Source organism: Lissotriton vulgaris, chromosome 7 (genome assembly GCF_964263255.1).
Source record: "Lissotriton vulgaris chromosome 7, aLisVul1.2, whole genome shotgun sequence".
NCBI classification, from domain to species: domain Eukaryota; kingdom Metazoa; phylum Chordata; class Amphibia; order Caudata; family Salamandridae; genus Lissotriton; species Lissotriton vulgaris.
In genome coordinates, this window is record NC_141695.1 from 853,678,704 (window position 1) to 853,704,665 (window position 25,962).

Genomic DNA, 25,962 nt, shown 5'->3' on the forward strand with positions numbered 1-25,962 from the left:
CTCCCAGTATTAGCGTAGAAGTACGCAGCCTTGTGCTGTTCTTTCAAATCTTTCATACGCGTTTCGAGTGCTCGCGCACTCTTATTCACTGATAATTTGTTTGTTGGCACGCAGCCATTTTTAAAATCAGATCACACGTGAAGCAATTGAAACTACAGATTGAGTGCATTCAAAGACAGACTCGCAGTTTTTACATAGATTTTCACCATGACTGTTTGTTTTGCGCAATATCATATAACCGCATTGTTCCGCAGTAAACCATTTTTACCTTACGGACTTCTCTTTCAACAACACAGTGTGTCTAGGCAATATTGCTGATGTCTCTTGTAAACAGATAATTTACAATCGATCCATAAATTTCCTAATACTGCCCAAGTGGGCGCGCATCACCATGTCATATTAAACATTCCCGGCATATTAAAATGATCATTATTGCTATTTTACATTCTCAATACACACATATACATATACATGAATCCATTGAATTATGGGCCCAAAGTACTAAACACTTATGCACTCGCAAGAACTGCAATTACAAAATCACAAAATGTACAACTGCAACAGGAGTTACGTACAATGTACTAAACCCATTTTCTGAGTCTCAAAAAAATAGTATGAAATGGATATTCCTTCCTAATTGGAAGTCATGATGGTATGTATTAATTGTGGGTGTAAACCATTCATCAGTTACTGACACTTCAAACGAGGTGGTAACTTACTTGAACACGCATTTGCATAGCAATAGGTCTCGCATGTACGAGAGTTTGAGCCATTGGCAATGCAATAGCCTAAACTCTTGTAAATGTAAGACCTATTGCATTGCAAATATTTGTTTACTAGTACCCATGCGGCGCTTTCACATTCATGGAGACCACCACTTTCTTTAGACAAGCGTAGCAGACAAAGTGAAACAGCGGCATGGGGCGCTTGGACCAAAACAAAAGCATCTGTTTGACAAACAGATTTTTTTTTGTAAAAGTGCGCATGTTGCACTTTCACTTTAATAGCGGCTGTGCAGCTTTCTTTAGATGCAGCTTGTCTAAAGATAGGGGTGCAGCTTCCGTAAATGTGAAAGTGCTGCATGGGCGCTAGTAAATAAACAAAAATAAATAAATGAGTGCAGCCGCTGCCCTTAAAGCGAACTGAGCTGCTAAAATAAATAAATAAACAAACAAACGCGGCCCCTATAGTTAAAATCGGACCGCCATTAGGAAATAAAATAAAAGTGAACGGCGTGCTGCGACGTAGTGGGTGGAATAGGGGCAAATCATTAAACAAGATAGTGCTCACAGCCAAGATAAAGATGACCGTGTAACTAGACAAGTAAAAGGTCCAGCCGTTATGGGAGGTAACAAATGCAAACAAAGCGGTACCAAGGAGGGACTAACATACCTAATAACGAATTGGAAGGCAGCATTTACTTAGGAAAATGACAAGCACATCAAAAATATGGGCGGAGAGTGGGCTGGCTTCAAGTCCATACTCCAATACAGCATGCCTTGCAGAAGGGGGATTTGGGTGGGCAGCCGAGACGCGAGGTCTGCCCCCCGGGCAGATATGGGAGGGGGAAGGCGGCGAACAGGGAGCAGTCATTTTGTCGCTTTGGGCTGCCTGGGGATAGCCCAAAGGCAGCCCAATCGTGAGGTAGGCAGCCCAACCATATATAGTGGGGGTCCGCTTTTTCCCAGCCACCATTTTAGGTATTGAAACCTGGTGGCTGGGAGCGGCAGTTAGTTTTGGGAGTTTGTCGACGAGTGAATTTGGCGGTTGGCAGGTTGTGGTGTTAGTGAAAAAGGTTGTCAGCTTACCAATGGCGGTTTCAGAAGACGTCAGAGTGTTGGAGGCCATCCGCCTGCTGAGCGAGGTGGGGTGGATGGACCTCTTAGTAGGGCCACAGGTGGCGCGTCCGGTGCGGCGGGCCTCCTTTGGCGTGGCGGTGGCAGTGCTGGCATGCTCGCCGCCGCGGAAGGCAGCACGGCTGCAGGCGAGTCCCCAGGGCCACGCCGATCCCAGGAGCGCGGCCCGGTTGACGAGGGAGGATGGTCTGGGGGATGGGGGGGGGGGGGAGCGGGCAAGGCGCGCTACCAGGGGCGCCTCGCCGCGCATCTCTCGAGTGTTTCGGGGCAGGGAAGGGAGCGAAGGAGCAGGGGAGGGGCGGGGGGGGGGGGAGAAGCCGTGGGAGCAAGGTCTGGTCGGGGTGGGGGGATGAGCACAGTAGGGGGACAGGCCCTGAGGAGTCGGATGGAAAGCCCCTTGCCTGCTTGGCAGGGGGCCAAGGAGGCAAAGGGGAGGGGCAGGAGCACAGGCAAGAGTGGTGCAAGGGGGGGCGTGGGGAGGGGGGGTTGGCCTTAGGAGAGCGGGAAGGAGGGGTGGCAGAGCTGGAGGAGGAGCAGGGGCAGGTGGGGAAGGGGGGTCTCCCCGCTACTGATTGAGTCAGAGGTCAGTGACAGGGAGTGGGAGGGTTTGGATGTGTTCACGTCATGGGAGGAGGGGTTGCGAGAGGCGCGAACAGCGGATGAGGTTGAGGGCGGAGCAGGGGGAGGACAAGGCGGGTCGGTCAGGGCGGGGGGGTGGGGGTTGGGTCGGTCGGGGTGGCGGCAGGGAGTTGGGCGAGTCGGGCTGGGGGTAGGATTGGCGGTGTACGGGGGTAGGGGGGCTTAATTGGAGTGAGGATAAGGACGAGGGTGGGGCGGGGGGTGGCTGGGGGGAGGGGGATCGGGTGGGCGGGGGATCCGGCACACCAGCAGTACCTTTTTTCTTGCAGGGGGAAGGCCGGCGTGGGGGAGCGGACTTGGTAAGGCTTGGGGCGGCCCAGCGACACCAAGGAGAAGGGAGGGCGGATCTTCCTGCGGCGAGCCTGGGGTTTACGAGGGATCACGGCGCGGCTGGCTCACAAAGGCCCCTGGCGGGCTCGCTGGCCCCCACACCCACAGGGCCCCAGTGGCTTGGGGAGCAATGGAGATCCTGCAGCACCGGCACAGAGGACTGCTATATTTTGAGTGGAGAGAGAGGCGGAATGTGGGCCTCTGGCAGGGTTCAGTCGGCGGCGCCGCCGCTGGCGATATATGTGGGGAGGAGTGGAGTTGACTGAAGGAGATGAGGAGAGTCTGGAGGAAGTGGAATTGAGGGATGGTCTGGGTGGACGGGGGTACGGTAATGGTGTCAGTTCTTTTTTGCAGGTGTCATGGGGCCTGGGTGCTGCAGCGGCCCAGACACAGGTCGGTGCCGGAAAGGAGAGGCGAGGGGATACTTTGGTCACAGGTAAAGGCAAGGCTGCGCCGCGAATGGTGTCAGTAGGGGTGGGGGACCGGCTATGCAAAGGAAGGTATGTGGTGGATCGGGGTGTGGGGCCGGATGAGAACGCGCTGGCGCCTGGAGGAAGGCTGCAGGGGGTGCTGGGGGTGTGGGCTCAGAGGGCGGTCCGACGGCAGGCAAGGTAGCGCAGCCGGAGTACGAAGGGGGCGCAGGCAGCGTGGCTGTGGGGGAGAATGGCACGGCGAAGCCAGATAGCAAGGAGATGAGGTTTAAGCGGCTCCCGTACATGGGGGTCACGAAGCCGCTGGGGCAGCATTTAATGGCGTCTACTAAGGAAAACATCTGGAAGGGAGAGTATGTGGAATTGTTGAAGTTGTTGCACCGCGAGGTTCGGTCGAAGGAAGGGTCAAAGGAAGAGGAGTATGAGCTGCAGAAGCGCCCGAGGGTGGCGCTGACAATCGAAAACTGGATGGCGGCATTTTTGATATTCGCTAGTGTGTATTGTGAAAAATTCCCGGATAGATCGGTGTCCCTGTTTAAATACATGGACGTCATCCAGAAGGCGCAGATCACAGGGGGGGAGGAGGGGGGGGTTTGCGTTCGCGCAGTATGACGAGGAGTTCAGGGCGAGGATGGCATGGGACCCCGAGGCGAAGTGGGGCGAGCTGGACTGCGATCTCTGGCAGCACACAATGGAGTTGGCGGGATCGGGCAAGACCATTTTTACCGCCAGCGGCCTCCCGATCATCTATCAGCCCTTTCAAGGTCGCCCCACCCGAGGGGGGGGGGGGTGGGAGCCGGAGCTAAGAGCCAGCAGACCGGAACCGTGGGTCCCTGCTGGAACTTCAACAAGGGGGCATGCGCCAGAGAGCATTGTCGTTTTTGACATGAGTGCTCCGGGTGCGGCAAGTATGGGCACACAGTGCTCCGCTGTTGGGGCCCTACAGGGCAAAAACATGGGGCTCCGCAGGCGTCAGCTGGAGCAGTGCACCCTGGGACCAGTCAACCGTCAGGCAGCGGTCGAGGGGGGAAAGGGCCTGGGCCAAATGGCTCGTACGCCGGTTAGGTTGGACCGGTTGACAGTGGCCCTGCGCAATTACCCGGATGCGGGGGCTGCGGATCGGTTGCGGTCTGGGTTTCGGAACGGTTTTTGGTTGGGATACGAGGGGCCCCAGCGGCGGCAGTGGGCGGACATCTTGCGGTCGGCTCGGGAGCACCCGGAAGTGGTGCAGAGTAAGCTGGACAAGGAGGTGCAGGAAGGCTGCATGGCGGGTCCTTTTGTACATTGGCCGATGGATGAATTGATAGTGTCCCCCATAGGCGTGGTACTCAAGAAGGAGGTGGGGTAGTTCACCTCAAACAGCATTTGTCGTGGCCGGACGGCGGATCGGTAAACGATTATATCGATGAGAGTGAGGCCACGTGGCATACTCCTCGGTTGAGGCGGCCATGGCTTTGGTGATGGCAGAGGGACCGGGCGCGGTCATGGCCAAGTGTGACATCAAGTTGGCTTTACGGTTGCTGCTGGTTCACCCAGATGACTGGGGCCTTCTGGGGATCCAGTGTCACGGCCGCTGGTATGTGGACAAGGTGTTGCCGATGGCCCGTTTGATATCCTGTGCACTTTTTGAATGTTTTAGTACATTCCTGCAGTGGTTTTTTACGGAACGCACAGGTCACCAAGGAGTTACGCACTACCTGGATGACTTTTTCTTGGTCAGGCCCCGCACTCCACGAACTGCCAGGTGGCCCTGGACAGGTTTCATGAGATCATGGAGGACCTTGGGGTGCCATTGGCACCAGAGAAGACAGTGGGGCCAGGCACGGCGCTGTCATTCTTGGGTATTGAGCTTGACTCTAGGTTGATGGAGGCCCGGTTGCCGGCGGACAAGCAGCAGCAGATGCTGGGGCTACTGGAGGTGATGGCGGCCAGACATAAGGTGACAGTGTTGGAAGTGCAGGTGTTGTTGGGACATCTCAACTTTGCATGCAGGGTGGTATGCGTTAGGCAGACATTTTGTAGGAGGTTGGGCCGCGCATGGGCCGGGCAGAGGCCCCCGCACCATCATGTGCACGTGTCGGCGGGTGTTCGGGAGGATTTGCGGATGTGGCGGTTTGCTTGAACCAGTTCAACAGAGTGCCCTTACAGCGGGATGAGGACTTTGTTTGGGATGCGCAGATCTTCTCGGACGTGGCGGGCAGCGAGGGGTTTGGCCTCTACTGGAACGGGAAGTGGTGTGCAGAGAGGTGGCCCCCCAAGTGGCTAGGGGGCGGGAGGAGCATTGCCTTCTTGGAGGTTTTTCCTTTGGTGGTGGCGATCTGGCTGTGGGGCGAGGGGCTGGCCCACCGGAGGGTGACTTTCAATGTGGACAACATGGCCGTGGTACAAGTGGTGAATCGCCAGTCTGCCAGGGATGAGCAAGTGCTGAAGTTGTTGAGAGTGTTTGTGTTGGGCTGTTTGCGCCATGACATTGCTTTTCGCGCGGTGCATGTCCCAGGAATTGACAATGACATTGCGGACGCTCTGTCTCGTTCGCAGTGGGGGAGATTCCGTGGGTTAGCCGAGGACGTGGAGCGGGACCCGACACCAATGCCGGCGCGGATGTGGCACATCGGCAACACCGGATGTTGCAGCTGGTTCTAGGATCCTTGGCAGCGTCAACCAGAACAGCGTATGTGGCAGCCTGGGGTGAGATTGTGGCGGCAGGGGCGCGTTGGCGGCCGCCGGGCAGGGACAGGCAGGAGGATGTGTTGCAGTTCATGCTGTCCCTGATAGGCAGGGGTCTGTCGAGAGTGACCATAGCGGGTAAGCTGGCTGGAATCGCTTTCATGGGGAAGAGGTTTTGGGGATACGCCCCGTCCACAGGTGAGCTCTGGACTAGGATGTTGGAGGGTTGGGCTCGGGAGTGTGGGCGAGAGGGGGGGGGGGTGGTGCGGCGGCCGGTGATGCTGCCGCGAGTGTGCAGGGACGGAAGTGAGGCGTGCCTTTTCTCGACCCTGATGGTGTAGATGTTTGCAGGGGCATTTCGGGTGTCGGAGCTGTTGAGTTCTAGGGCTGGCCGGGGTTTGATGTGGTCGGAAGTGAAAGTGGAGCAGACGGAGGTGCGCCTTTGGCTGCGTAAGTCCAAGACTGATCAGCGGGGTGTCGGGCGTGGGTGGTCCTGCATAGGGTGGAGGAAGGAGGGGAGTGCCCGGTGCAATGGGGAAGGAAATGGAGTGGTGAACGGAGGGCGAGTGGTTTGGTGTTTCAGCACGTGAATGGAAAGGGGCAACGGAGTCACAGCTGTTGGGAGTGTTGCGGAAGACATTGGCCAGACTGGGGGTGGAGGGAAGTCATTTTGGCACACACTCTTTCCGGATCGGGCGGCGTCGGAGGCACATCGAGGGGGGTGTGGGCAGGGGGCCATTATGCTCTTGGGGAGGTGGTCCTCCAATTGTTATCTGCGGTATATGCGCAGCACAGACTTAGCAGGAGCGAGTGAGGTGAGGTTGGGGGGACACTTTTGATTGACATTTGTTTCTCATTTCAGGTTCGGTGGCGGGTCCCATGGCCCGGGACATGTTGGTTTGGATTGTGGGCCATTCCTTTGTGAAGAGGGCGAAGTTACAGGCCCAAGATAGTTATTTTGGGGACAGCCTGGGTTTCAATCCGGCTTTGTTTCAGGTGGTTTGATCAGGGAGGGGGGCCATGAGATGGAAGGAATTGATTGTGACGTTAAACGGTTTGGTGCAAGGGGGGCGTTGCCCGGACGTGTTGGTCCTCCACCGGGGGGAGAACAATATGGTGCAGGAGTTGGGTCTGGTATTGATGAGAGCTATGCAGAGGGATTTAGCTGAGCTGCGGAGGAGCTGGGCAGGTTGCACGGTGGTATGGACAGAGTTGGTACTGCGTAGAGTGTGGAGGGGGCAGTGAAGCCGCAGGCAGTGGACAAGGCAAGGCGGAAATTGAATGTGAAGATGGTGCGTTTGTCGGCATTTGGGCTTTTCGCGCATATGGCACAGGGACATCAAGTACGATGCGCCTGAGATGTTCAGGGGGGGCGGGGTCCACCTCTCCCGCATGGGAATGGATTTATATCTGTTAGAGCTTTGGGAAGTGTTGTCTAGTTTGTTGGGGGTTCGCCAGGAGTAGGGGGGGGGGAAATCGCAGTGGACGGTCAGTTCTGCACGGGGGGTGAGGGAGCAAGGAAAGGGGGGGTGAGGCGGTGTAATCACCTAACCCCACTTTCCCTGGGTGGCGGAGTTGTTTTGATGTTGGCCAAGTTTGGCTGGAGTTCGGTTTTTTATAGTTATGTTTGGGGAGTTGGGGAAGGGGAGCAGGAAAAGGGTAAACAGTTTTGAAGTTACATTAGAGCATGGGTACTCACAAACTTTCTCTCAGGGGCCTAATTTACAGTGTGGTTTGTGTCCGAGGGCCGCATCGGTGGGGGGTGGGGGTCATTGGAGAAGGGGGCGGGGCTAGAGCAAAAAAAACCTGTGACCATGAGGTTGATCACAGGTCCCTGCAGCGGACGCCTTCGTCCACTGAGCCACCAGACCCAGCATACACACATCTCTCTCTCTCTCTCTCTCTCTCTCTCTCTCTCCCTCCATCTCTTTCTCCCTCTCCCTCTGTCTCACTCACTCTGACTGTCTCACTCTCTTTCTCTCTGTCTCCCTCTCCGTTTTCTTCTCCCTCACTTTATTTCCCTCTTCCTCACTCTATTTCCCTCTTCCTCACTCTATTTCCCTCTCCCCCACTCTATTTACCTCTCTCTCTCCTTCCCACTCCCTCCTTCCTTCCTTCCTTCCTTCTGTCGCCCTCTCTCTCCTTCCCTCTCCCTCCTTCCTACCTTCTGTCGCCCTCTCTCTCCTTCCCTCTCCCTCATTCCCTCTGTCTCCCTCTCTCTCTCTCCTCCCTCGTTCCATTTCCCTCTCCCTCACTCCATTTCCCTCTCCCTCACTCCATTTCCCTCTCCCTCACTCCATTTCCCTCTCCCTCACTCCATTTCCCTCTCCCTCCATTTCCCTCTCCCTCCTTCCCCCTCTTTTACCTTCCCCCTCCCTCATTCCCTCTGCCTCCCTCTCTCTGCTTCCCTCTCCCTCTCTCTGAGGTCTCCCTCTCTCTCCTGAGGTCTCCCTCACTCTAAGTTCTCCTTCTCTCTCCTTGCCTCCCCCTCACTCTGAGCCCTCCCTCTCTCTGAGGTCTCCCTCTCTCTCCTTCCCTCTCCCTCACTCTGAGGTCCCCCTCCCTCTGTCTCCCTCACTCTGAGATCTCCCTCTCTCTCGTTCCCTCCCCCTCACTCTGAAGTCTCCCTCTCTGAGGTCTCCCTCGCTCTCCCTCCCTCCCTCTTTCCCTCGCTCTCCCTCCCTCCCTCACGCTCCTGCCCCGCTCCCTCTCTTGCTCTCCGTCCCTCCCTCGCTCTCCCTCCCTTGCTCCCTCGCTCTCCCTCGCTTGCTCTCCGTCCCTCATGCTCCCTCCCGCTCCCTCGCTCTCCCTCCCTCGCGCTCCCTCTACCTCCCTCCCTCGCGCTCCCTCTACCTCCCTCCCTCCCTCGCGTTCCCTCTACCTCCCTCCCTCACGCTCCCTCTACCTCCCTCCCTCAACCTCACGCTCCCTCTACCTCCCTCCCTCAACCTCCCTCCCTCGCTCTCCCTCTACCTCCCTCCCTCGCTCTCCCTCTACCTCCCTCCCTCGCTCTCCCTCCCTCGCTCTCCCTCCCTCTCGCTCTCCCTAACCATCTCTCCGTCGCTCTCCCTGCCTAGCGCTCCCTCTCCCTCCAGCCCTCGCTCTCCCTCACTTGCTCTCCCTCGCTCTCCCTCCCTCCCTTGCACTCCCTCCCTCGCTCTCCCTCCCTCACGCTCCCTCCCTCCCTCACTCTCCCTCCCTTGCTCTCCCTCCCTCTCGCTTGCTCTCCCTCCCTCTCTCTCCCTCGCTCTCCCTCATTCCTTCTCCCTCCCTCACGCTCCCTCCCTCCCTCTCCCTCGCTTGCTCTCCCTCGCTCTCCCTCCTCACTCTGCCTGTGTGTGCTCGGGCTGTGACAGCTTCCAGGCGCACACACACTGCCGCACCCAAGCTCTTCACAGGTCTTTAAAAGACCATTTGTATGTTAATGAGGCTTTGTTCACCTCTCAGTGCCCCTGTAGCCCCACTCCGATTATGGCCGGAATCACCCGGCCCCCACAGAGCAGCAGAGTCTGAGTCGCGCTCTGGCTGCACACATCTTTAAAACATTTTTTTTAAACTCGGGTACAATGTCTGCAAGGTCCGCGGGCCGCCAGGGAAGGCTTGCCGGGCCGCCAACGGCACGCGGGCCGTGCTATGAGTACCCCTGCATTAGAGGGTACTTGGTTACAGTTGCAAGAAGACAGATAGGTCTGTAGGTCTTGGCAGGTTTTGGAGTTAGGATGTAGGGGAGAAAATTGGATACTAAGAGGATGTAATTGAATTTTATATTGCAGGGTGGGGGGATGTTATCATGTGGGGATCGTAGGGATGGGGGAGAGAAAAACCTAAGGGGTCAGGTAACTCGATGTTTAGTGAGGTTTTAGTTTTGTGAGGCAGTTGCCAGTTTAATGAATGTGATGTGCACTGGTTTCAAATAAAGTGGCCTTTTACACACACAAAATGGTAGTCTGTCTTGATTGTCCCCCTTCTTCCCTCCCAAGGGGGATTTGGGGGGCAGCCGAGCCACGAGGTCTGCCCACCGGGTAGATTTGGGAGGGGAAAGGGGGCGAACAGGGAGCTGCCATTTTGTCACTTTGGGCTGCCTGGGGATAGCCCAAAGGCAGCCCAATCGTGAGGTAGGCAGCCCAACCATATATAGTGGGGGGTCCGCTTTTTCCCAGCCACCATTTAAGGTATTGAAACCTGGTGGCTGGGAGCGGCAGTTAGTTTTGGCCCGCCCACCAACCTTGGGGTTTTTGGGTCGAGGGAGGTTTTTTAATTAAGGATAATTTGGTCAGGGAGGCGGTGTTTGGGACAGGTGCACAGGGGGGCATTTGATGTAGCTTGTCGCTTGGAACAGGTGCTGGCGGAGTTGTTTTGATGTTGACCAAGTTTAGCTGGAGTTTGGTTCTTTATCGTTATGTTTGGGGAGTTGGGGAGCGGGGAAAGGGTAAACAGTTTTGGAGTTACATTAGAGGGTACTTAGTTACAGTTGCAAGAAGGCAGATAGGTCTGTAGGTCTTGGCAGGTTTTGGAGTTAGGATGTAGGGGAGAAAATTGGATACTATGGAGGATGTAATTGAATTGTATATTGCAGGGTGGGGGGGATGTTATCATGTGGGGATCGTAGGGGTGGGGGTGAGAAAAATCTAAGGGGTCAGGTAACTATGTTTAGTGAGGTTTTAGTTTTGTGAGGCGGTTGCCAGTTTAATGAATGTGATGTGCACCTGTTTCAAATAAAGCAGCCTTTTACACACACAAAATGGTAGTCAGTCTTGATTGCCCCCCTTCTTCACTCCCAAGCGAATCCGCTGCTCAGGCTCGGCCTAAAAAGGGAAAGGCATTCGTAACCGTGTGACACCTTCTCCCTCTATGAATCTCGGTGGGTGTTTGGCAACTGAAAACTTTTTTGGGTGGTTTTTAAAGCTGCACTAGTTCATTTAAGGAACACAGGTTGCATGAATTGTAAAAACTCGTTTTCCGTTTGGGAATGCAAATACAGGGAGAGTGGTCTGCTTTTCCTTGCCAGTCCCCATGAGGCAGACTGTTCAGCCGTCCTCTGTGACTGGAGAGTTTGTGATCAATTAGTACATAGGTTGCAAAAAGCTGGTGCACCGTTTGTGACCACTTTTTGGTCTGTTTGTTTGCTACATATGTACTATGTGAGACTTTTTATTAGTAATAAGCATTTGGCTGGACCCGTGAAATATCAGACATGGGGACTTCCAAACATTCTGGTGTCTTCCGAAGAGCACAGCTTGCCACCACACCCTTCACTGGAACCTGGACTTTATGAGAAGGGACGGTTTTTATTGAGAACATAGAGCCAACATCATTAGTGCTCAAACTTTAAGCGTTCATCACGGACACGCAGCCGCCTGGCTCCTCCAAACCCATCGCACCATACGGGGCGACCATGAAAGGGCACCTACACCTTCACGTCTGCCCAAATGTACCCCAGCGTTATCATGCAGGCTGGTTTGCTGACTTTCTGTAATTGACATTGCAACACGTGGGCATTCCGGACTGGACTGCAACGCCCTGTGCAATGAAAGCGGATTAGAGACACCCATGGCCTGCTCACGGCCCCGGCACGCACGCGCGCTTGGCACAGGCTTTTTAGGGAGATTGGGGAAAAGTGCAGTTCGTGGTACATCGAAACTCACGTAGATTGAGAGATAGAGGGAGTGACGCGATAACATCCCGCGGCTGCAGTAATGGAAACCAGCCCAGAAAGCAAACAATCCCCTGACATGGCTTTAGCTTAGCAGCACCCTCTCTCAACCCGATACTCGAAGTGCGCTGTGTATGGGAGCTCACCCTGGTTACAGAGGGGAGAAATGCCGCGCGTCCAGGGGAGTTTCACCCGGTGGACAATGACTGAGCCGTGGCCCTTTAAGGAACCCTGCAATTATCTCTGGACCATCTCATCCTCGGCCTATAATTAAAAGCGGTGACCTACGTTTCCTGCCTACCACGGGTGTAAACAAACCGGGGGAGAGAGTCATTCAATCACTGCGTTTATAAATGAGGAAGTGGTGACCGTGGCCCGATACTATTCAAATCTCACACCTCTGAGAGGACTCTTAAAGTGACAACTCGTGCACTAACATAAGGTAAACACGTGACGTTTTGCTTGCTAGAATGTTGTAGGGCAGGAGTAGGAAGAACATCCTTCTCTAGCCCTGGATAGTTTAGGTGTGGCATATCGACAACTTCACTGTCGTACGAGTGTAATCTAATAATAAAAATCCCATACAAACGAAACGGGTTTGGGGCGAGTCCTTTTTATCCATTAATCTGCGCAAATGACAGACATTTTGCTTATGTCCACCAAAGGATGAGGCAGGTGTCAATGAGTCAGCCCGGTTCAATCACTGGCGCCATACGAGGGACGGCATTTTTCCCCGATCACATTATATTGCAATTGCATTTAATTTACACGTACTACTCCCGAGTCCTGATGAGGTGTGAAGTGCTGTACAGCGGCTGCTTCGGAGCCCATTGGGCGGCTCCTCCATTAGGGCAGTGGAACCCACTGCGAGAAAGCATAAGGATATGCCTGGCTGGGTCGGGGAGGAGTGGCTTGCCCAATGCTGTGAGCCCTAGGGTGAGCAACTGGCATAGGTGCAAATTCAGGACGGCGAGTGTAAAAATTCAGGACAAAGGGTCAAAATTCAGGTCAAAAGGTCAAAATTCAGGACAAAACTTCGGGACAAAAGGTAAGTTTTACAGATACGTCAGAGGTGGTTGCGCAATACTATATATGTAAGTAAATAGACAACCATCTAAGTACAAGTCAAAATAGGTTAATATTAGGTTGAGACAATCGTGCACTTCACGGTTTTTCAGTATGGCTGCAGCTTGCAGCTTTAGATAATTCAAAATTCGCATCTCGCTACAGCAGGTACATTAATCAATAGACAATGGTGAACAACACCTGAATATAAGTGAAGCCGCTTTTATTGTCGATTGAAAACTACTGGATATATAAGGAACTTTGCAGTGCCAGCCCCCAGTAATAAAACCGCTTCCTCACCCCCCCCCCCCCTTTCTAGCCTCCCAGGGAAACACCCAATGCCCGGTCCGGCCAGTCCTGCCTTGCTATCACCCTTCAATGGTGCCCCTCATCTTCACTTAGACCGTCTCTCATGTGTATTTAATTTCTCTTATAGCGTTACTCATCCCAATTATGTAGGGCAGGGTGTCGGAGTGCGTTACATCACACACATTATATAGAGACAATGACTCACATTAACGTGAAAGTCAATGTATAGGAAATACTACTTAAGATAATGGGTGCTACAAGGTGTAATCATTCTTTTATCTGTTATTCAGTCTTTCACCATTCATTCTGTCCTTTCATCTATGTGCCCATTTATATCCAAACATATTCAACCATTTGCAAACCTATCCACCATATATCCTTCCAGCCATCCATCATTACACTCATCCATCCCTCCATCCACCCTTTCAGTCATCCATCCATTATTCATCTATCCACCCTTTCACCCCATCCATCCGTACAGTCATCCATCCACTCTTCCCTCACCCATCCATTCACTCATCCATCCAGCCATTTACCCTTTCACCCATCCAGCCATTCATTCATTTACTCATCCATCCACCCAGTCACTTATCCTTCCACCCATTCATCCTTTCAGTCATTCATCCTCCCTTTCTCTCTCCACCCCCCTTTCACTTATCCATCCATCATCCACCCATCCATCTACTCATCCATTCATTTATTCCATCCATTGATCCTATTGCTCATCCATCCTTTCACTCATCCATCCGTTCTCACATCCATCCACCCTTTTAACTTCTTCACTCTTCTATTCATCATTTTGTACATCTACCTATTTCACTCATCCATCCATTCACTATTTCACTTATCAATTCAATCCATCCATCCTTTCACTCATCTACCCACATGTTCACTCGCCCATCATCTAAGCTTTCACTCATCCATCCATCCTTTCATACACCCATCCACCCATTTACCCATCCATCTACCCTTCCACCCATACATCCATCTATTTACCTTTTCCCTCATCCATACTTCCACTCATCCATCCATCCTTTCTTTTATCCATCCATTCACCCTTTCATTCATCCATTCAACCTTTCAGTCATCCATCCAGCCATTCACACATTCCTTCACTTATTTACTCACCCACCTTTTCACATTATGAGCCGAGCCTTTGTCTACAGAGTTGCAGACAGAATAGGCCCATGAAGAACTTCATCCTTGCTGTAGTTCCTAAAGCAAAGGATGGGATGGGGGAAAGTTCACTATGCCCCTGCACATAGGCAGTCTGAAAACGTAGAAGTCATGAGTCACACATGATGCACAGTGCCAGGATGTGAGGTGACTGTGACATGGTGTTGTTTCCAGGGCTTGAAGTGGTATAAAAAAACTGGGGGGGGGGGGGGGGTATCTTCAAAGGGGGTGTTCGATGTAATTAAGGGTGTAGTTTAAAACACCTATCCTAAAAATCAGCGCTAGCGTAGTGTTCCGCCTGACTGGTATTATGTTGTTTCTGTCATTGCATCCGGATATATAATACAGCAAGTATCATTACACCAACAAAAACCAGGACTATTGGCTTTGCCAATGGTTGATAGTTGCTTAAAATAAAAAAAAAGCAGCAACCATGGCTTTGTTGGATATAATATTGAACATACTTCAGTTAAAAAAATGATGACAGTGAAATAACGATAACCCGTTCTTTTTAAGTTATTTTACAGGCTTCTTTATATAAACTGTTTTCTTACGTTGCTAAAGTTGCAGCATTAGCATTTTGCCTTTTATTTTACAGAACGCCCTGCTGTACACCTGAGGAGGCCGCCATATGATTTACCAGCCCAGACTGCCCCATTGACATTCGGTATGTGGCAATCATCAGCCCCATACAGAATAACAATGGGCGGGTGGGGCTGCTCTTTTGCTCAAGGAGAAGCGCGAGGCGCCCCACCAGGAAGGTGAGGCCTCTCACAGGGGAGCAGTGCTGCTCCCTGTGATGGCCAAAATTACGGACAAACTAGTCATGCACACTGACTTTTCTCTATGTAGACCGCCTGCAGCCTACATAGAGAACATGGCCTCCCCGACGGTGCCTGGCTGGGTGCAATCCCCACCAATCACAATGCTGCCTTTACATCATTGTGATTGGCTTATGGGAGAGGAGGCTGCCTGCTTCCTCTTCAGCAGGAGAGCAGGAAAATGGGACCCTGCCAGAAGCCGCAACGTTGCGGGACCCAGGAAGGTACGTTTAAATAAAGGTTTCAATTAAACACCCCCCCGCTAACCTGTGCGCCTCCCCACCCGTGAGTCCTGCCGGCTGCAACTGCATATACATATGCACCTAAAAACATGTATGTGCAGCAGAGCTAGAGGAGCAAGCTAAGCAATTTTCACGTTTTACTTTTTTTTTCTCTTTGAAAGCATGTGCTCATCATCTTTAGATGGCAAGACTTAAACCATACTCTTTTAAATACATATTCGCAAAAATTAATAACACTGCACGCTTGCAGAGGCCACACCTCTTGACTTTGACAATGCTTGTTCGTTCATCTAACAGGTCTATAAAAATAATGCCATATGCACTAGTTACTGGTTGCAAAATACTAGTTGCGATCAGTATTTTTTGAGATCAGTAAAGAATTTTAGGAAATAAAATATGTACTAATAAGTCTGTTCTTAAAATTCCAAACTATAGTCGGTAAGAATCTGACCTACTGCATGCATATTAATGAGGTACATCACAAATTCTGACTCACTACAACTGGAGGCCATCACATGGATGATTGTCAGCCAACCACAGAGTCCGGTTGTTTTTTTTTTTAAGCAAACTTTTTTTTAAAATGCATCCCATTTTACTTCAAGGACTAAGCTTAACAAGAAGCGTTTGTTATAACATTTGTTTAAGGGGAAGCCGTGGTCTTTTGGACCACCGCCACCTCAGCCCTTTTTAGGTTGAGACCAGAGCTTACCGAGATCAGGCGATTCCCAGGCGATTTCTTCCAGTGCATGTGAAAGCGCGTGCACAATGCCACCAGCCGCTTGCCTCGCATTACCACATCAAAGGCGGCCGCGTCTCAGGCCCCTGCTGCTTCACACCCTCATGCCGCTCTCCCCACTCCGCCCCCTCCCCTGCCCGCCGTGTCGCATTTCTCCTCGTACTTTCACTCTCGTGTCTCTCCTTGTTTTTTTTTTACTTTTCTTGTTTTCTGTGCTGCTTTGTCTTTAGCCTGGTGATGTTGTGGCTGCGGGTTTGCCGAGAGCCTCCAGAGTGCTCAATGTGACAATCCTGGAAGCGTGCTGTTCTCTCAGTTCAGCGAAGCAATTCTAGTCCCCAGGCATAATGTTTGCGAATCCTTTCCTGGTCTGTCCAGAGCATCTTCTGCCTCTTCCTTGCTCGTTTGCAAAGCCTGGCTGCTAGCCGACACTGTTGCACATCCCCTCCCCTGACCTCGTGCTGATTCTGTCCCGGTTAGTCATGGATGCGTGAAAACATCCCCTATCCCTCCCATGTTGTAGTTTGTTCGTCTATTAGCTCTTGTTCCGCACACTAAACCGAACAACACTAAATAAACTCCTGTCCAGTCATTGTCCCTGCTCAGTGATGGTTTTATGCTTTACAACGCACTCTTGTCTCCTGAAACCACGGGTCCTCTTTATCTCGTGGTTCAGGGGTTCTGAAAACCTCATTTATTCAAGACGGTGTACCTGTCTCGTATATTTTCTTTCAGATCCCACAGGGGCGAGCTCTATCGATCCGCCTCCTCCGCTCCCTTTGCAATGTACTCCTGTAAATTCGCAAACAAGCACTTTCAATAAATCACTCTTCTCTAAATCACTTTTTTCATTCCTCTTCTTTGGACTGTGGCACATTTTTCACTAAATGTAGGGAAGACTTGCTCCACTGCCTTGCGGATAGGTTCACATATGTACATACATGTGTAACTTTGAAACAGATAGCAATGCAGAGTTAACTAAATCTTCAGCAGGTTTCCATTCCACCGGCTGCCTGTGATCGGCCCCTTGAGGGAAAGATAAGTTCGCGAATGAAGTTTTTCTCCTCAAGGCATTGCAAACAGTAATATGAGATGTGATCAAATAAACTGAGCTCTCAAGAGTCCCAAGTACCCCATCCAGTGCAGGTGTTTGCTTTGCATCCTGGGATTTGTAGTCCTGTTTTATCCCATTATGTAACCAGGGCTCGATGTCCCAGAATCCTGTGGTAAACATATTCACAGGAACAGCTACTCGTGCATAGATCATGGAGACTGGAAAGCTCAGATTAGAAAGTTAAATGTCTGCTTAATTTTAAAGTGTCATTCTTTCCTCCCTTTGAAAAAAATTGTAGTAGGATATGAAGATATTTTTTTCCAGCTAGGTGCTGTGAAGTACTTAATTTTCAACTTTCATCCATGCTGGTAAAATTGCCCTGTTTGCCCTCACCTTCACCGAAAAAAAATTCTGTAGTGTCAGATAATTTTCACACCATAGCAATAAACATTTACCTCTCATCCAAAGTAGCGAAGCAGGAACAATATATGCAATTACTTACATCTGCAAGCTTTCTACTCAGAATGAAGATTTCATACATTTTTTTCTTTTTTAAGTTAACCTTTTACGGAGTGTGTCTTTTATTCACAAGTCTATTACACAGGAAAGAACACTGCTTAGTTTTCAAGGGTGTGATTCGCAAACTGCTGACATGTTTGTGCCAGCCTCCCAATGCATTCTGAACATGCAGTTCTGTAGAGTTGTATTATTCCCAATTACGTTTTCGCCTTAAAATACAAGCAGCATCAGTGCTGTACATTAGCACGGGAGGCTCGTAATCGTTGATGCTGTTAAGCTGGAAGGCTCTTAAGAAGGAAGGTTGGTGATCAAAGAAGATTTTAACCTGGGAAGCTCTTAAACTGGAAGTCCCTTTAACCTGGAGGTTTTTAATGGTCTGGCTTGATAGAGCAGCTGTCGCCAGACAATTATGTGAGAATCACCAGGAGAAGGACTGTGCTCCATCCACATGTTGGGAGTCAGGAGTACATGTTTCATTGGGCAGAAGTTGTGTGCTTCCACAAAAATAAGTACTCGCCCTCCACATAGCTGCAATCATATTGTTAACCCATCTGGTTACCTGAGCTTGAACTTTCAGGGGCCCCTGTTCAACTGTGTGCCAAAAGATCACGATTTTGTTTTTTCGCACTCAAAATATAGTTGGAGTGTTATGATTTTAGATATTCGACAATTAAATAACCTCACAAGAGTGATGTGAAATTACTGTTTTTCTCTTGGGCATTGACGTGCCCTATATTGTTGTTCGCATTTGTATATTTTTTATACACAGTCTTTTAACTCATACATCTTTGGTGCTACCAGTCTAATTGGAGAAATGTTCAGCGCTAATCTTGTGTTGTTGTGTGCCACATCAAAGTGGAAAATACATCAAATTAACACTGAAATCAATATATTATACTGGTATTTGTATCGCAAATGCTCTCTAAAGCGAGTAAGGGAAGGAGTTAGTCCCATACTCCTGGAAAGCGTGAAGCTCTCGAGCACAGAGTGGTATTTGAGTGCGAACCTGTCAGTAGCTCAGGGCAGTGCCTGTCGTGAAGGGGGCCATTAGCAAGGGATTACTCCTGCGGACCAGTGGCACAGCCGAGTGTAGCATCAGCTGTGTGTCTGCTTCTTACATGCAAGGTGTCTGAGGCTGGGGCTTTGCATGATGAGCATAGGTGTGTAAATGTCCCAGTTCGAGCCTTTTTCATATCCGTAATCCAGTCCTATGTTGATCGGTTCGGGACTTTACCTTGTGGGTATATAGGGAGTGCATTTTTTTTCGTATCCTACACTTTTTCTTACTATACAATCAAAAAAAAATACAGTTTCAAGTAATTGTTTTTGTATGGCTGACTGAAAGATACTTCTACCGCACACTCCTCACCTTGTGAATACCCCCAGGTGCCAGACTGGCTCCTGAGAATTTTCATGTTTTGCGAGAGTGTGGCGGTGTGAGCCTCTACATCAACTTTGTCCTGCTGCTGAAGTGACATTGGAGATGCATATAAGCACCACCCTTCTTGCTGATGTCTGTACCTTTTTTCTGTGACGTTGGTCGCGGATGGGGAGCTCACTCCCAAACTTTTTTCTTCATTATTAATGGGCTTTTTGCATAAAATGTCTCCTTTGTGCCAGAAAACATGTTCCCACCTAAGCCCACAGGGTTTAAGACTTGTAGAAACTGTTACAAACAGATGTCTGTGACAGATCTCCTGGAGGTATGTCTTTAGTGTTTAGCTTTGTCGTACGGCTCCACGCATCACCACATCCACTGCATCCACCACCACCGCATCCACCACCACATCCACCATCAACACCACATCCACCACCACCACATCCACCATCACCTCCACATCCACCATGACATCCACCACATCCACCACCACCGTATCCACCACCACCACCACACCCATCACCACTACATCCACCACCACATCCACTACAACCACCACCCCATCCAACACTACCACCACCGCATCCACCACAGCCACCGCATCCACCACATCCACCGCATCCACCACCACATCCACATCCACCATCACCACCACATCCACCATAACATCCACCGCCACATCCACCACCATCACATCCACCACCGCCACATCCACCAGCACCACCACATCCACCACCACTTCCACCACCACCACATCCACTTCCACCACATCCACTACCACATCCACCACCACCACCACCACATCCACCACCACCCCATCCACCACCACCATCACCACCACATCCACGACCACCACCACATCCACCATGACATCCACCGCCACATCCACCACCACCACATCCAACACCACCGCATCCATCACCACCACCGCATCCACCACCACCACCGCATCCACCACCACCACCACATCCACCACCACATCCACCACAACCACCACCACATCCACCATCACCTCCACATCCACCATCACCTCCACATCCACCATGACATCCACCGCCACATCCACCCCCACATTCACCACATCCACCACCCTCACATCCACCACCACCGCATCCACCACCACCACTACATCCACCACCACATCCACCACCGCATCCACCACCACCGCATCCACCACCACCGAATCCACTACCACATCCACCACTACCACATCCACCATCATCACCACATCCGCCATCACATCCACCACCACCACCACAGCCACCATCACCTCCACCACCACCACCTCCACATCCACCATGACATCCACCACCACCGCATCCACCACCACCACCACCACACCCACCACCACTACATCCAATCAACCACCACCCCATCCACCGCATCCACCACCACCGCATCCACCACCGCATCCACCACCACCACATCCACCGCATCCACCACCACATCCACCGCCACATCCACCGCATCCACCACCACATCCACCATCACCGTCACGTCCACCATCACCACCACCACCTCCACATCCACCATCACTGCCACATCCACCACCACCACCACATCCACCACCACCACCACATCCACCACCACCACCACATCCACCACCACCACCACCACATCCACCACCACCACATCCACCACCACCACCACCACATCCACCACCACCACATCCACCACCACCACATCCACCACCACCACATCCACCACCACCGCTTCCACCACTGCTTCCACCACTGCTTCCACCACTTCCACCACTTCCACCACCACATCCACCACCACATCCACCACCACATCTATATGTGTGTGGCTCTGTGTGTGTTTAGGTGCAAATGCAATGTTCTTGGATTTTCGTCACAATAAAATACACTGAACATAATCTTCACAAAAGTTATTTACAAACATTTAAGCTATTGCCATTATAAATTACAATAACTTTTATTTAAGTATTAATTGTTTACAAAATTAAAAGCCATTGTTATTTGTAATATCAATACATCTAAGTCACGTAAATACAACACACATTGCATTACAAATGCTATAGGTGTCACATTTGCAAAAGTTAATACTATTGACATTGTAACTGACAAAGCTATTAATTTTGCTACTTTCAAAACCAACACATATATACATACACATACACACACACACACACACACACACATGCATATACACACATACGTATACACACAAACACCATACATACAAAGTTTTGAGACTGGATTTCGGTCACAACACTTTGCAACAAAATAGAATTTGAGATGCTTACAACAAGCCAATTTTAGATACCAAATTTGTACCTAGTAATCCAATTTTAGGAGTTGGGAAAACTTCTGCCTCCTAAAATTGAATTAGCAAATAAAAAAACTGCATTTTAAGGGTTGCCCACCGCGAATTGGAGTGTTTGTGACCCTTACATTGCCTAATACATCTAGTTTAAAAAGAAGAAAACAGCAAAAACATTTTAAAGATGAGTATAGTAGTTAGGGCATTTTTGTAACTCAGTGGTGGCGCACACACAGCACTAATTGGCCCTACACCACAGAAGTCCCGGCAAAAAGATAATTGAGAAGACACAAAGTAAAATAGCCGATGTTTTTTCTCCAGTGTGTAAGGAGATCACATTGTCTGCACACACTGGTGTCTCTTATTAGAAAATCTGTCAGGGAAGTTTGTTAAACCCACCAGAAAAAAAACGTCAACTAAGGGTTTCTGAGGGTCTGTGTGTTCCTTCAGTCCCAGCATTGATCATTGATGGAGGGAGGAAGATCAGATGCTAAATATAGGTTAGCTTTAAGATACAGACCGTCACAACGTGGCACATCTAGTAGACAGAAATGCTTATAGGCATATGTATAAATGTAAGCGGCATGCATCCAACATTCCTAAGAGTGATTGATTCAGTAGTCTCACTTCAATAGTACTTTTCTAACTTGCACCGAAACAGATCCTCGCCTTTTGCAAAGCTGCTGCTCCAGGTAGAGAACGCATCTATTGCCTGGGTTGCAATGCTGCCAACTCGGAGTGAGAACTAGATCACAGCCCCTAGCTAACCAGAGCGCACGGAGGACAAATACAAGGTTATAACTATTGCCACGTGGTTAAAATCAATAAAAGCGCCATCCTTTCACTGCTTTGGAACAAGAACAAACAACATGTTCTTTCTACTGAACACAAACAAAATGTAGCCGAGTTATTTCATGCAAGAGGCTTTAGAAATGTGCTTGTATGGAGCATAAGCCCGCGGTTTGAGTGGATCTGTAAACAATGCAGAGTGCCTTGAAGGCCCTTTGGCCATTGGGAGCTAGAGAAGCGCTGTGCTTGCATGGAGCATAAGCCTGCAGTTTGAGTGGATCTGTAAACAATGCAGAGTGCCTTGAAGGCCCTTTGGCCATTGGGAGCTAGAGAAGTGCTTGAAGGACTGGTGTGAAGCATTCTACTGCACCATGAGCTGGCCTGCATCCAAATGCCAGATCCTTTGCAGTTGTCAGAGCTGGGAGGGGGTGCTGCTCCCTGGAGACCATTTGCGTCGACACAACAAGGGTGATGGTGGGCTATAACTTGTCAGACACTTAAGGGAAAACGTTGTCAAACAATAGATGTCACTTAGAAAGACATTTTGGGGCTTTATTCACTTAAGAGATCAGGGAAAGACTGGAGTCCATGATTACTCCCAATACTCGCTGCTTACGTACTTTTCCTCCCTTTTCTCCCCTTTTTCTTCCCTTTCCCCCATTCTTTTTGGTTTGTAATTCTCCCGTTCTCTGGTGGTTGGGATGCGGGTTTTGCCGGAGTTAAGTTGGTCTGAATCCACCGACTGACAGCTCGGAGGAAATTGCCCCGAGAAGTCCATATCCACCCTATGTTACCATCTGAATTATACATGCGTCCTTGCAGCAGGTACCGTTGAACTCCGTGAGGTCCAGTTGGGTTGTGAACTAGAGATTTGGGAGAACTGGTGATATGATTGAATCTTGAAATAGGTCAGCTGAAAAGAGCCAAGGAAAACAGGGGGACGACGGTGGCCCTGCTGAGCAGGAAGGAGGAGAACCAATAGCCACTGGTCTCAATAGTAAGGTCTGGTGGTGCACTCTGCTAATGATGCTGGGCACGTGCACCGATAATGCAGCCACTCCATCTCTGCCCACTGACATTCAATCCCGACGCCTTCAGTGCCTCAGAACATACCACACTGCTGTTCAATATTCTACTCAGAGCCACACAAAGCAACCGTCAAATAACGTCCTCGAGCTACAACAAGGTAGGTACCCGAGCTACAACAAAGGTACCTGAGCTACAACGAAGTCATAGCTCTATGATAAGACCACGCACTGCAACGAACACACCGGAGGGCGATGAGCCCTGAGCCAGGCACACCCGTCAAACAAGCCAGTGAGCTAAAACAATCACCACCCGGTGAAGGGCACTTATTGTAGAACAAACCTAATTGTGTGTGAGAAAAAGTCCCCGCCCCAAGCTGCAGGAATCACAGACGTCACGTAGAAGGCGGCAGAGCTAGCCCTCAGCTGAACAAGCAGGCCCGGAGCGCGCTGCAGGGGGCCAACGCACCGGGCGCTCTAAATGGCTTTTCTCGCCCCATCTCTCGATGAGCGTGCATAACAAGAGCCCGCCCCTGCTTCCACACATCCTTTGTACCAGGGGAAAACCCGTTTGCCTCCACCCTCGCCCCTAGTGAAGTTACTCGGGCTGCTGGAGACTCCCCTCTCCAGGGCCAAACCTCCGTTCTCGAAGCCAAAGTCAGGCACACCTGGAGGGAGTTGGCAGCTCCCCACCCTCCCTACACGTATTCGTTCCATTGACTGCACCTCTTAATTTGCGAACGAGGTATGCAGTCGGCCATTCTGACCCAACCACCTATCGGGTCTTCCGCGTACCCTCTGGCTCTGTTTGTTGTGATCACCGCTTCCCTCCCAATTCTCCATTATAATAGAAGCCCCTCCCTCGCCCCCAGCACCGGGGCCTTCACGGGCAAATATCTGGATGGCTCTAAACAAAGAGGGGCGCGAGAGGCGGAGAGAGGGCCGGAAGTCATCAAATGCCACAGCAGGGAACTCGAACACCACCCTGGCCATCAGAAGAGCGCACACAAACACACCACTCGTCACCCAGAGCTTCTAGCAACGCCCCAAATGTACCCAAGCACCGACGGTCACTCCATGCACATAGTTAACTCCAGAGGGCGAGAGCCGCACGCCCCCACCCCAGGTTCGTACCAAAGGTGCCATGGGCCTTAATGCAAGCAAGGGAAGAGGACTGTGGGTCCCAGGTTTGCATGCAAAAACAGCTATATCTGGGCAGAAATATATAGTCAGTGTATTGTGCGCCTTGGAGCAAGGGAAGAAATGGGCCCTGGCTAGGGTGACCAGAATTTTAAAGACAAAAAACGGGACATTTTCCAAAAATAGGTGGTTTACACTTTTACTGCAACCCGGGCACACAGTGACAGTGCCCCTTAGCAGAAAATTACAGAAGAGGCAGTAAGAACACACATAAAATGCAATTTGTAAAGCCAGTAGCAGGCCTGTTAATTAAATTACTTTCTTATAACAGCTGCTAACCATCCCTGCTTTGCAAAACAAAAATATACCTCCCAATTCAGCCGACCCTCTCTACAAACTGGGACTGAACTTAATTTCTAGAAATCTGCCAGGACAGCTGGCGGAAAAAAACGGGACTGTCCAGGCAAATCCGGGACGCCTGGTGGTCAGCCTACCCATGGCTGCAGTCTGGGTTATAAAATGGGAGCAATAATCGGGGTTCAGTGGGCCTCTGGGACCCCGTGGTAGGTACCGCACCCGTGGAACGTACGCCCCCGTGTCTGGCCTGTAATGGGCCCTCTTGGCGCTCGCCGGTGCCACTGCACCTACTTTACTACCGATAGATACGCTCCAACTCTACAACAAGTGTGAGGGTGTTCAGGGGGGGGGGGTAGTATTCTAAAAAGGCAATGATTTGGGTCGGAACATTGAGAAACAGGACACAAACAACTTGTAGCACGCAGACTCCCACGCGCTCCGAGAACGGGCGGCGCTGCCACCAGATGCCCCATGGACAGGCAATGGGGAGGCAGACAACTCACAGCCCAGGAAACACGCAGAGGTAATGCGTGACAGGCGGGAGCGCCACAACTAACCACCCCCCACGAACAGTACCTACACTTAAGATGCCATACTCTCATAACCTGCTCCCTCGCACAGGTGGCTCTGCCCGGAACCTGGCTTATTTCCTTCTTCCAACACCTGCCCCAGTGTCTGTACTCGCACTGTCCCCCTAAACGACGCAGACGTTGGGGGGGGGGGGGGTCTGATAGAGTGGGACCTAACCTCCGGTGATTCGACCTGCCTGCCCCGAGGGGTGTACTTATCCCACATACCCAATGAGGCAGACTTTTCGTTCCACAAAACCTGTGCTTCCGGTTCTAGTGCTCACCCCTCCACTACTTACCCCTATTTAGTGCATCATTCCGGGTTCAACCCATACCCGACCCCCCAAAAAGTGCATACAACTCACCGTTCGCACAGCTGTGATTTGTTAAAAGCGCTTCCATCAGATCCCCTCGCGCTTCACTCTGACGGTGGCTTTTTTTTTTTTTTTTTTTTTGGAGGGGGTCCAGGTAGGATGCTAAAGGGGGCGGCTGGGGGAAGCGCTATGACTCTGTAGATGTGGCCGAGCACCAACCAGATGAAGGAAGGGCTGCAGTGCAGGCAGAGAGCAGGAGAAACGCTCTCTTTCTTCCACTCCCAGTATCGCTTTAACCTCCTGAGCACCTGCACGCACTACCTCCCCTAAACGCAAAAGCCAAACTTCCCTTAACTCCTCCCCTGCCATTAAAGGGCCCCTCTCTGTTCTCCTTCCCTGCGGCGCCTTCCAGCTAAACCTTTACGCTGACCCTCCCATCCGGTTCACCCTTCCTCTCCACACACACCCCTGTGGCTCTCTGATCCTCCTCCCTCCGGCCACTCTCATGCCTCTCCGCGGCTCTCCCGATCTTTTCCAACCAACTTTTTTCGCCTCCTGTCCATCCGCCGCCACCTGATCCCTCCTCCTTCCCTCCAAACATTCTTTTTCTTT

General features: G+C 51.1%; 1 protein-coding gene across 1 annotated transcript in view; it reads right to left on the reverse strand.

Moving 5' to 3' along the window:
* NIPAL4 (NIPA like domain containing 4) overlaps positions 1 to 25,677 on the reverse strand; it is an 84,890-nt gene extending 59,213 nt beyond the window's left edge. The window contains exon 1 of the mRNA XM_086931225.1: positions 25,402 to 25,677. Within this exon, the coding sequence (XP_086787351.1) occupies positions 25,402 to 25,438 (37 nt within the window). The 5' untranslated portion in view covers positions 25,439 to 25,677. The remainder of the gene's footprint in view (positions 1 to 25,401) is intronic.
* Between the last annotated feature and the right edge of the window lie 285 nt (positions 25,678 to 25,962).